The 12,519-nt window shown below is 39.5% G+C and overlaps 1 protein-coding gene across 1 annotated transcript in view; it reads left to right on the forward strand.

Annotated features, from left to right (window-relative positions):
* The window catches only part of shmt2 (serine hydroxymethyltransferase 2 (mitochondrial)), a 35,258-nt gene that overhangs the window by 12,892 nt on the left and 9,847 nt on the right, over nt 1-12,519 (forward strand). The window contains exons 2-4 of the mRNA XM_026923995.3: nt 3,867-4,050; nt 9,470-9,549; nt 11,972-12,172. Coding sequence (XP_026779796.2) covers nt 3,934-4,050; nt 9,470-9,549; nt 11,972-12,172 — 398 coding nt within the window. The 5' untranslated portion in view covers nt 3,867-3,933. The remainder of the gene's footprint in view (nt 1-3,866; nt 4,051-9,469; nt 9,550-11,971; nt 12,173-12,519) is intronic.

A 12,519-nucleotide genomic window follows, 5' to 3' on the forward strand; every position in this document is an offset into this window, starting at 1 on the left:
GCTTGCCTTACCCCATACGATGGCTCCTGATGAAGTGGCCAGGAGTTGTCCACCCGTTAAGCGAAGCCAGTCTCATACATCGTCTCCTAATGCTCCCACATCATTGAGCTAATTGTTTTTTAATAACGTTTTTTAAATGAAGCAGTCCATCACGCTCCTGGCCTCCCGTGCAGTGCGGCGCATTGGTGAGTTGGAAAAGGGATGGGTAGGAGCTCCGTTATCTTTATTACTGTTTGTTATGATGTTCTTGTCAGTGTGTTATGCACTCACATTGCCTAAGAAATTTTCACCAGGAAGAACAAGATTCCAAAGAAAGTTATTCCTAAAATTGTTGGTGAACCATTCTTGTTAAGTTAAGCACAGCTTTGAAATATTTTTTAATATGTGAAGAAGTCTAAAGAGAGCACCAAAGAATGCAAATGAGTCGACATAATGATATGGGAGAGAAAAACTGAGAGTGGAAGTGGATAATACTGAGAGGGTGATTTAAAACTCTATTCGGACTGGCTGTAAATGGGGAGGTGGGGTAATGTAATTATTACTAGTGTTTCTCTGAGAGTTCAGCCCTTTCCGAATTCATCTTTTTATTAATTTTTATGGACTGCACGTTCCCACATCTGGAAAGATTACGCCGTGTTTTGCTTACAGAATAAGATTTCCTGATATCAAGTATTTCTGATAAGTAAAGTTGCCGGAGGATACATGTAGTAATTATCGTGGATTTGCACAGTGATCTCTGTATAAATTGCAGACATGGGAGTGTCTTCATGATGTATGCATGGTTGTCGCACTAAAATTGTGCATGAGCAATAGTACGTCACATGACCATAACTTGTCTGTAGACTGTATCTGTGCTAAGAACCTAATAACTTACCTAAAACCCTTAGAAGGGCTGCTTCTATGACAGGTCTTTACAAATGCCCTTTTAAATCTCCACAGTGTGAATGCAAATGTGTCTAAATGCATCCCGGACCACAACGAAGGGCCGACTGATCGACTGTGTCATTGCCCTACCCAGATAATATGTAATCATTGCCAGACTGAACGGATAAAGACGATGCTATAACAGCAGCTGCTTTTCATATCTACGTTTTTCATCTCATCTCTCATTCAGTTAGAAGTTTTCTTAGCAGACCATGCAATTAAAACGTTTGAAACAGTCTGTACAGGTACATGAGAGATGATTTGTGGGATCTTTCTGCCTGAAAATAAATGTGTAGCAGAAGACTGGTGTAATAAATGTGCATGACAGCCTTCCTCCTGCAGAAACGATGAATGAAATCCCATCACAAGTGGTCACTGGAGACGCATTCCTAATGCCGGGTGTGAACGGCTATACGTCTCGGCTGTCCGCTTGTGATCCTATTGTGCAGGATGTGCATGTTAATGCCAGGTGTGAACGGGGCCTATAAGACGACTGACATGAACCTCATCCAAACACAAACAAGCATCCTGGACCAAAAGTCAGTTTTCCCACACAGGTTTTCTCAGCAGCTTAATATGCTTTTGCTAAGGTCATGGCTTAATCCATTGCTTTTTATTATCATGTTCTACATATCTTCCAGGTTATTTGCACAAGTAAGAACTATTAAAAACCAGAGATTTAAGAGTTTCTTTTTTCTGGCATTTTTTTCTGACCTAATCGAGTTAGGTGGGACTTTATTTAGTCCAAGTGATGTCTGTGCTACCAAAGTACTAATCCAAATGAGCCATCTGCTTACTCTATCTGCTTATACTTTGTCTGTTTATGCCTGAGCATGTGCATAATTGCATCCAGTCAGAATCCAGTTTTCCCTAATTTAGTGTAGTAGTTCATGTCTGGTAATGGTGAGTCTTTTTTTTTTTTTTTTGAACAGTGAAAGAATTAGTAAAGTGGCTGAGCTACTGTAGATATAATCATGATGTACACTTACTACTGTAAAAAGATTATCAGGCAAATTATTTTTATATAATTAACACATTTTTATAATACCTATTACAAATGGAGTTACAATGGGCACATAGAAAAAACAATACTATATTTTGTTAATAAAGTTTCACAGCAGAAACCATTATAAATGGAAAAAAAAGCTTCACCCAAACTCATGACTCTAAATGGTTAATAAGCCGCTCGCTACCGTGTGATAGCGGGCAGTTAAATGAGAGGACAGTAAAGCTCATTTGAATCTATTTTTTTAAAGTAGCAGTGGAGTTCACACAAACTGCATGAAAAGTGTTGTGCAAGCTTTGTGCTATCATTCCTGCACACATTTCTAGCATTAGGACTGTGGTGAGTTGTTTCCGTTACCGGCGAAACGGTGCTGTCAATCAGTATGTGATCTGACACACCCAAACCTGAAAATATGATTTTTTTTTTTTTTCTGGTAGATTTTAGTTAGAATTCAGTTGTAGCTTGCGATGTACATTTCTTGACCCTACCATTTGTAAATGCTTGTGTAAAAAAATATTTCTAATCATGTTTCCAGGGACTTTAAGGTGCACATCAGTAGTGCTGACTACAGCATAATTAACCCACCCCCACACATGATTCTGTTCTCTCTAATGTCTTTATTCATTTGAATCATCTTTGGGGGGGAAAAATGGTGTGCATAACAGCTGACTGATTTCTAAGAAGGATAGATAATCAATTGGAACTAATGTATTTAGTCCACGTTCCTTTATGTAACTTCTCTTGCTGTGCTGCGATGACATTTATTGCACTTCTGCAAACCTGGGTTAGCATTCAAACATCAAATCACTGCAAATAAAGATCGTACCACTGTAGGCTCGTGTCTGAAAAGGCAATTAAAATAGTATGGAAGCATCACATGCCTTCTCATACCTGATTATGCTCGCAGCCACTTACGCCCCGAAGTGCCACAACAGTGATGTAGGCTATTTCTGTTCAGACGGGCAAGTTGGCTGTGATATTACAGATGCAGCATGAATTCTTAATTTGCATTATTCTGCCTCGATCCTAAAGCCTGCGTTCTGTTTATCATAAAGCTCTCGGCTCGATGACGCTTGATGATCTCTTCCACACTCTCGGGTGTGAGCTGTGCTGCTAAAAGTGGGATGGCCCACAACTGGCTGTGAAATGAAAGTGATTAGTTACAAGACCCTGCAGTTGGTCCACATTTATCTGAGACACCCAGCGCTCAGAAAATTTTAATCATTTTAACATTTTCATAATATTAATATTCATTTGTAATGTCTGTACTACGCAGGCTCAGAACTGCACACACACACATATAATGTTAAACTTCTGCCTGGGTTTTTGAGCAAGAATCTTGTCAAAAAAACATACAGTCCGCTCCCATAATTATCTTTGGTAACGATAGATAAAAAGGTTATGAAAAAATGTGGTTGGAGTAGCTTAATCTCTTAATGACTATATGAGAGAAATCATTCCTTTAATTGAAGAAATTTTTTCTAAGAAAAATGTTTAAAAAATAAACCCGCATGGCAGTATTTATTTCCTGCTGCACTGAGTGTTAAGAAACAAGTCAGCAGTTTTTAAAATAAACCGCCCCAAAACTGCTCTGCCTGCACAGCAAGATAACCCTTGAAGCTCTTGTGTGTCTCAGGGGTGGGGAGTGAGTGAGTCCTTTAGGGACAGTTATTAGCCTTCAGTGGTCTGCCAGAAAAAGGTTTGAAGCAGTTTGTGTTTATAGGCTTTTAGTAACCAATGTAAAAAAAAAGAAAAAAAAAAAAAAAAAAAATATATATATATATATATATATATATATATATATATATATATATTGCATAAATGTTCATATAGTATTCATTAGCTGTTTGAAAACAGCCCCCGTGTTCCCACTGTGGATTTTTAGCTTGGATTTTTAAAATATTCTTTCCTCTTCCTTTTCTGTGTTTGTGCCCAGCCTCTGTGCCAGCGTGTGACTGTGAGTCTGAGAGGGCAACACTCTGCAGCAGCACAGGTACCTGATCATGATCGGCCCCTGGACCGGACAGGACAGCCTGGCACAGGATGATCCCGAGATGTGGGACCTGTTGAAGAAAGAGAAAGACAGACAGTGTCGTGGGCTTGAGCTCATTGCTTCAGAGGTAAAGAAAAACCAAATGCAAGCCCACTAATTGTTATTGGATGCTGCTATCCTTTTTGACGTGCTGTGTGTCTGAACTGTTTTAATGGTAATTTTCATTATTCTTTATTCAGCCTAATGAAATGTCATATAGTGGACCAAAACCAAAAGTGTTTAAGAATATGATTATATTATATTTTGCTGAATCAATTTTGTTGGCACCTAAAACAAATCGGTACATCAGACGAGACAGGCTTTTATGGCTCACATTCACACCTAGTGTTTTTCACTGTAAATACACAGCAATGATCACTAAGAGCAAGCTTTTTTCCTGCTTATTCTCACACTAACAGGTTTAATTCTGCCATGAATTAGCTTTTACCAGCATAAAGCTTGTGTGGCATTTTAACACAACCATAAATGACTACAATGAAAAGATGTGTGAATGTTCCCGATATCCTCATTAGTGACTGTCAGTCTGAGAAGTGGTGCAAGGTCATTTACTTGGTGCTGGGACCCCAAAAACATCTTGAGAAACGTTGAGACAGTAATTCGTCTTCACAGGAGTGGGCATTAAGCCAGCGTCTCTCCAGCAGCAGCAGCTAAGGTCATTGTATAAAAGTGGAACTTGTGGCACAGTAGCATGATGGAAACCACTGTTTGATGAAGAATAACGTCAGTGTTGTCTCACTCTCTGCCAAAAAAGCAACTGAATGGTATTAAAAGAGCAACTCCAGTGAATTTCATGTGATCGTAACAAAAATATGACCTTAGGCTATATTATGTAAGGAATAACCCACGACAGGCCATGAGATTATACAAAAATAATGCATGCTGGTGACTCCTAACATAAATGTTAAATAAATGTCTCGTAACCTCAATGATTATACATTTTATAAAACGTTTTTTAAAATTTCGTTTATTATTAGGCTTGGATTATGTGGTGCGTCTGCTGTGCAAGTCCCTGTGTATGAAGCTGTTACTACAGAAACAATAACATATTATTAGAATTATAAACCTGTCGTTCATATTAGTCGGGACGGTCCTGAGCCGAGTAGTTATATGAAAATAATTCACATCTACTGACCAATCAGATTCAAGAATTGTTTGGATAATTTCTCTGATTTTAAGCAAAATTTCTGTCACTTTTCTGTCAGAAAAAGTGGCTCTTAGGTGTGAGTCGAGGACTGTGACATAGGTTCTTCCAGGGAAGAGATTATTCATTTCCATTTGTGGTGGTCTATCAGACGCAAACATGCTGAGGTACTCGACACTAGTGAGAAAATCAGGCTACATAAGTGTTATGGTTTAGAGGTCAGCTGGTGGTGGGAGGTTTCCCAGCTCCTTAAGGCTGTTTTTTTTTTTTATTATTATTATTATTTTTATGTTTTTCTGTTTTGTTCGGGTCAAAATGACCAGCTTATAATTTTTTTTTTTTTTTTTTTACCTAAAGTGGTACCATACTAAAACTTTTTTTTTTTTTTATTAAACACAAAACTTTATGTACTTGGCTCATTTTCTCTAGTAAACAATGAAAAAGCGCAAATATACGTTTTGCTCAATCTGCTGTAAGCCCTTCATATTTATAGCACATCGTTTATGTTCAGGTCATTTTGACTTTGGAATAAAGCAAATTACACAAAGTGAAAAATCAATCAACACCGGCTGCCTTTTTTTTGTTTGTTTTTAACAAAAATAGCTGCGTTCACTCTGTTACATCACCGCCGCGTCCGCTGTTGCACTCATAGCAGCATCCTCAGCCATGTAAAGTGGATTTGTGTGTCTTTACTGTTTCCCAAAAACACAGATGTGTTCAAGGTTGGTCATTGCAAATAGTATTATCTGTGTCAGCTGCCCAAAGTCAATATGACCTGTGAAGAGTCCATTCATTGCTTAATAACAAAGACAACACGAGGAATACGTCGACCACAGTTCAGCTCCAACCATCAAAACATTTCTCATTTGTAATGTAATCTCTAATTACTGTGCAGGTCTAGTTTTTTTTTTCTCTTTTTTTCTTCTCCCAGTTCACATTACACATGACTCATTCATTCACTGGTGCGCAGAGCTTCACTTGGCTGCTTTCTCAATATGAGTAAGCAAATACTGTATATTGTCAAAATTGCCTGTTTTGCTCACACAGTCTGTATTGAAGCTATAACACTTCACTGAGCTTTTCAGCACTCCATCGCCTCACGTGTCTAGCGAAAGCAGAAGTGAGGGAGGTAGCTTGTGTTATAGAACATACAAGCTGCCAGTAAGTTTTGTCGAGGACGCAAACGAAAATGTGCTGAGCTCCCTGGAATTAATGGACTCGCTCATTTTTGGCTGTAGAGCGTTTGAGCTGTGAAAAAGACCACAATACACACCTCTTTATAGCTTCTACTGGCAGAAAAATAACATGAAGTGTATTTCTGTGTGTGATCCTCCCTCACCACTGATGATGTCAAGGTGCCCAGTGGCCGGTGAAGCAGATGGTTTATGAACACAGGCATAAAAACAGGAAAAAGGTGCTGGAGTGGGTTTTTAAGCCTGTCAGGATTTTATTCAGCTCTGTGGGGAGGTACATATAAAGTGGAACATTTGGAACACTTTAGTTCCCTTTATAGCTGGCAAAAAGCAAAGTGACTTGTCAGGTTTGTCAAGTGTTATAAAGTCTGGGAGTTTAGGACATTCAGCATGATGATGGTGATATTTGCTTTCAGCTGTAGCTGTAGGGGTGATAGCCATTCACCTCTGCTACACATCTGTATCTGTTCTCAGATGATACAGAAGCATTCAGTTGATTTACTTTTGTTATAATAAAACATGTATCATTATAAAACTTTAAGAAATAGAGTTGCACACAATGTCTCGAAAGTTAGGTACTTCTTAATATATTTTTTTTTAAATTCTGTAGTGCTCTAATTGCATTTCGGTCCATCTAATTGTGTGTGCTAATTTCCCTCAGATAGGTGAGGCATGCACAGTGACTCAAGTGGCAAATGAACGGATAAAGAAAACAAGTTTCATGTCCCCTTCTTATGGAAAGAGCAGAATCTATGCATATTATTTCTTACCTATTTCTTACCTCGCTAATGAAGATGGGCAGCGAACAGACGCAACATAAAAAGGTGTTATAAAACCTGCCTTTGCAAAACAGCCAACACGAGCAACTTGGCAAGAAAACCGTTGTGACCGAAAGAGAGTTTCAGCATGTTTTTCCTGAGAGTAATTCAGGCACTGTTAATATTTCTGTCATGACTCATGAAGATTATAACACTGAATTTGCTTATTCACATTTGCTATCACGAATGATTTGTCTAATTTTTTACGTAGCCTAATTTGGAACTAATGTTATAAAATGGTCAAAACAGAGCTAGGCATTAATCACGAAAAACACTGTAACCTTGTGTATTGATGCTGTTTAATGTTACATCCACACTGTTTAAGGCTAATTTACCGTATGCTTGCTGTTACTTACACATACGCAAAATGGCCAATGTGCGCATCCTGTGCTCATTTGGTGCACCACTTGTGCAGATCCTCAGCAATTCAGTATACAGTGACGTTCTAGAGCGGTATACCCTCCTGGGCAAAAAAATTGGCCAAGCCCAAAATAGCAAATATTAAGCTTTTAATGATCTTGACAAAAAAATCATTGGTCAGAAAATGTAAGAATTAAACAAATGCACTCCTGAGAGCTCCTGTGCCACCATTTGCTGGTTTACTTTTGCTGCAGTGAACTGTTTGTTTGGGGAAAAGCTAGAAACAGGGAAATTCACTCATATAGTCTTCTTGTACGCAAAGGTAAAATCATGATAATGATTAAAATGCTTGATGTAAAACACATAACACACTTGGTGTATAAACTATTCCAAAAATATCTTCTGGGATGTGTTTTTTTTTTTTTTTTTTTTTTTTAAATTAACCAAATAATGACTAAACTTTTATCTGCCGCACCTGATGCAGCTCATCAAGGGCCACAAGACTTCCAAGGGAAAAGCTTCTCATACTAACTTCCATTATCTATTTGTTTCATTCTTGCTAATTTCCTGACCAATGATCTGTTGTAAAGCTTAATATTTTGCCCTTTTTTTTTTTTCTTTTGGCCCAGAAGTGTATAAGTATGCGATTTGAGACACAGCGTTATTTTGTTTATTCAGTTGAGGACGCAGTGTCACATGGTGCTATGCTGCCTCCACTATTTATGTTGGTATTGCAACATGGGTTTTTTCCATATTAGTAAATATTTTTGAATGCACAGTGGGTTTTTTTTAATTGAGATGCAGATCATGGCAACAGTCACTCCAAGCGTAGAAAGTTTTAAACAGAAACGGATCTCGTCCGTCTGTTTAACGTGCACGAATTCGCTAAAGATTACAGTTTGCTTTTGTCGTATTTCTTATAATATTACTGTTTTAATCATAGGAGGAATTTGTAATTTAGCACTAACAATCAGAATTTTAGGTATTCTGTGTGTGAGTGGTTGTGTGTATTTTGATTTTTTTTTTTTTATTTCTGGGCAAAGTGCTTGGTATGGAGAATCACTGTAGTACACTTGGTATTGGTATAAAAATGTTGGTATAATGACAACACACTTAAGAAATGGCGGTCAGATAGTGAGTGCTTCACAGAACTTTTGCCACACTGTATCTTACAGAGAAGACGTGGACTCTTCATGGCACTTGTGTTTGACGTCAGTGAATTTCAGAGAATTTAATTGTTTGTTACTCTGAAAATTTCCATGTTGCTGGTTTGGATTGGCACCAGGCTGCTTAACTGAAGACAAGTTAAGTGTTCAGAATCATAGTGCTGACAGCTGTTTCGGTGTTGCCTCAGCCTGAACGCTTTTTCCTCTCATCTATACTCCGCTGTCTTGGTGTGTCTCACTCCTGCTTATCGGCGTATGTAGAGCTGTTTAGACGGGAAGATCAGAGATAAGCATAAGAGAAACTTATTGCCTTCCACCTTTCTCCTCCACACTTGTGAATTTTTTTCATCTGACTCCATGATGCATGCCCTCTCTTTGTGCTTTCTGTCTTGCTCCTTCATAAACTCTCGTTCTCAGGACTTGTGGATCCCCTGTAGCTGCAGCATGTGACGGTGCAGAAGTTCTCAATTGCATTTCCAATTTGTGTATTTGCTTTCACAGCGTGACTACAGCATGCGTTTGAGAGGTGTTGCCTGCTCTGTGGTGTCTGACAATCTGCGTCCAAACATTTAAACGTGTTTGTGTGTTTTTACGTGTGTGTGTGTGTGTGTGTGTGTGTGTGTGTGTGTGTGTGTGTGTGTGTGAGAGAGAGAGAGAGAGAGAGAGAGAGAGAGAATGTGAGTAAGAGAGGAATAAAGAGTTACAATGAGTAGAGGCTCGTCAGTATGCCACAGCGCTGATTAGTCGAGGCTTATGATAAACATCACAGATGTTAACGTGTGTGTGTGTGTGTGTGTCTCCACCACAGAACTTCTGCAGCCGAGCAGCACTCGAGGCCCAGGGCTCCTGCCTCAACAATAAATATTCAGAAGGATACCCAGGAAAGAGGTGTGTGCGTGCTTGTCCCCAAATCTCAGGCTGAGATTTGTTTAATGTGGAATAGCAATAATGTTTTTTTTGAGCAACAAGACATTTTTTTTATGCTTAAAATATATCTAAGCTATTTCTCGTCCTCCAGCAGGCAATATGACACAATACAGAAAAGATATGTGTATGTTAATAAAAAGAGTATTTGTTCCACATTAGCCTAATTTTCCATTTCTTAGTGTTTTTACAGTAACCATGCTACACCAGCAGTTCCAGGAATGTTACAAAGATCATACGCTGTCCTTAGCTTGGTGCTAACATAACATGAATTTGGGAATATCAGTTTTTTATGTGAATTACACAGTTTCAGCATTAAATCTTGCTATGTACTTACAGATCTATATTCCAGCCCTGATAGAGAAATTAAGAAGAGGACTGTAGCTCGGGTAACTGTGCAGTGCTGAGCTATTAAAGGGCAACATTTAAGGGACAAAAAAAACTAAACTGGTCTAATGCTGCATTCCACTTACCTCAGAACTGTGAAGTCACAGATCAGAATGAAGTCATTTTCGATTTCTGTGCATTTGAGCTACAGTGTGGGGGGAAAAAAAAAACTTGGACACCTCTATGTTTGTCTTTTGTTAGCAACAAGTTAGCCAGCTAACTGTGGTGAGTGATATGTATATATATATATTTTCCTCATCAACACAGCAAACTGTGTAAAGTCAGTGTTTTAGATTTAACAAGCTAATATGCTTGTATGTTGATTACACATACAAGCATATTAGTTACAATATATTATAAATCAATATATAAACACACATATATACATATAGCCACAAATATATAAATATATATGTAAAGTTGCGAGGTGGGGCCTCCATGGATCAGACTTGATGGCCAGCACAGCCCACAGATGTTCGATTGGATTGAGATCTGGGGAATTTGGAGGCCAAGTCAACACCTTGAACTCTTTATGTTCCTCGAACCATTCCTGAACAATTTTTGCAGTGCGGCAGGGTGCATTATCCTGCTGAAAGAGGTCACTTCCATTAGGGAATACCGTTGCCATGAAGGGGTGTACTTGGTCTGCAAGAATGTTTAGGTAGGTGTCAAAATAGCATCCACATGAATGCCAGGACCCAAGGTTTCCCAGCAGAACATTACCCAGAGCATCACACTGCCTCCGCCAGGTTGTGTTCTTCACAGAGTGCATGCTGGTGCCATCTCTTCCCCAGGTAAACGACGCACATGCACCCGGCCTTCCACATTATCAGACTAGGCCACCTTCTTCCATTGCTCCGTGGTCCAGTTCTGATGCTCACCTGTCCATTGTAGGCACTTTTGGCAGTGGACGGAGGTCAGCATGGGCACTCTGACAGGTCTGTAGCTACACAGCCCCATACGCAGCAAGCTGTGATGCACTGTGTGTTCTGACACCTTTCTCTCATAGCCAGCTTTAACTTTTCAGCAATTTGTGCTACAGTAGCTCTTCTGTTGGATCAGACCAGACGGACTAGCCTTCACTCCCCACGCACATCAGTGAGCCTTGGGTGCCCATGACCCTGTCACTAGTTCACCAGTTGTCCTTCCTTGGACCACTTTTGGTAGTTACTAACCACTGCATACCGGGAACACCCCACAAGACCTGCCGTTTTAAAGATGCTCTGACCCAGTCATCTAGCCATCACTATTTGGCCCTTGTCAGAGTCTCTCTAATCCTTACGCTTGCCCATTTTTCCTGTTTCCAACACATCAACTTCGAGAACCGACTGGTCACTTGCTGCCTAATACATCTCAACCCTTGACAGGTGCTATTGTAACGAGATAATCAATATTATTCACTTCACCTGTCAGTGGTCATAATGTTATGGCTGATCGGTGTACCGCATAACTCTTTTAAAGAGTGCTACTTTGTTTACTGTTCATGCTGTGAGGAGCCATGTTGATTTTACATTACTTGCTGAACTCCGAGGAACTCTGAGTTGAGGAGACCATCATGAGCTCCCTAGTAGGAATTCCGAGTTAAGCCCCAGTTGGAAGTCAGGAATTACAAGTTCCGACCTCTAGTTGAATGCAGCATGTATCACTAAAATTATTACTACCACAAACATGGGTCTTCAGAAAACTCCATCGGTGTAGTCCAAGTTAATTTTTTTGTCCCTTCAGTGTTGCCATAAATTTGCACTATATTGTTACCCAAGGCATGCTGTATTTATTCCAGTGTGAATTTCTGTTCAGGAAACACTATAATCACTTCAGTATGCCTAATGTTTCTATAGGTTGTTTTTGTTAGTTGTAATTCTGTTGATGTATTTCATCATTGTCAGAGTTTGACCCCATAAGACTTGATCTGATGTCATTATCCAAAGGCAAATGTTAAATTTCACTTGCCAAGCTGTTAAGTGTTAATAATATGAAGAATGTGTATGTGTACATGTAGGTATTATGGCGGTGCGGAAGTAGTGGACCAGATCGAGCTTCTGTGTCAGAAGCGTGCTCTTGCTGCTTTTGATCTGGACCCGGCACTCTGGGGAGTTAACGTTCAGCCGTACTCGGGCTCGCCAGCTAACTTCGCCGCCTACACAGCCGTGCTGAATCCCCATGAGCGTATCATGGGTCTGGACCTGCCTGACGGAGGACAGTGAGTGCCTCACACACAATGACACCCACTCTTGTTTCCATTGTTAGTTGTTTCAGTGTCATTTGAGTCATTTTACACAGAGTAGTTTTCTCATGCACTGATTTTCTCAATGCCTCGCTCCTTCTCTTGCCTAATTCAAAAAAAATTTTAAAAAGTGTGCATCTCTTTATTATGGTAGTGTCATGCTGGAGCTTGGGTGGTGTATTGCCCAGTGCTCATTAGGCCTGGTAATATAATGAGAGGACCCCACATCTCACCTGTTTAGCCATATAAATAATAATTAATATTAATATTAGCCACCAGTTCAAAAAGGTAGAGTGTAATACTAAGATACCTCTATAAATTTT

Source organism: Pangasianodon hypophthalmus, chromosome 2 (genome assembly GCF_027358585.1).
Source record: "Pangasianodon hypophthalmus isolate fPanHyp1 chromosome 2, fPanHyp1.pri, whole genome shotgun sequence".
Lineage (NCBI taxonomy): Eukaryota > Metazoa > Chordata > Actinopteri > Siluriformes > Pangasiidae > Pangasianodon > Pangasianodon hypophthalmus.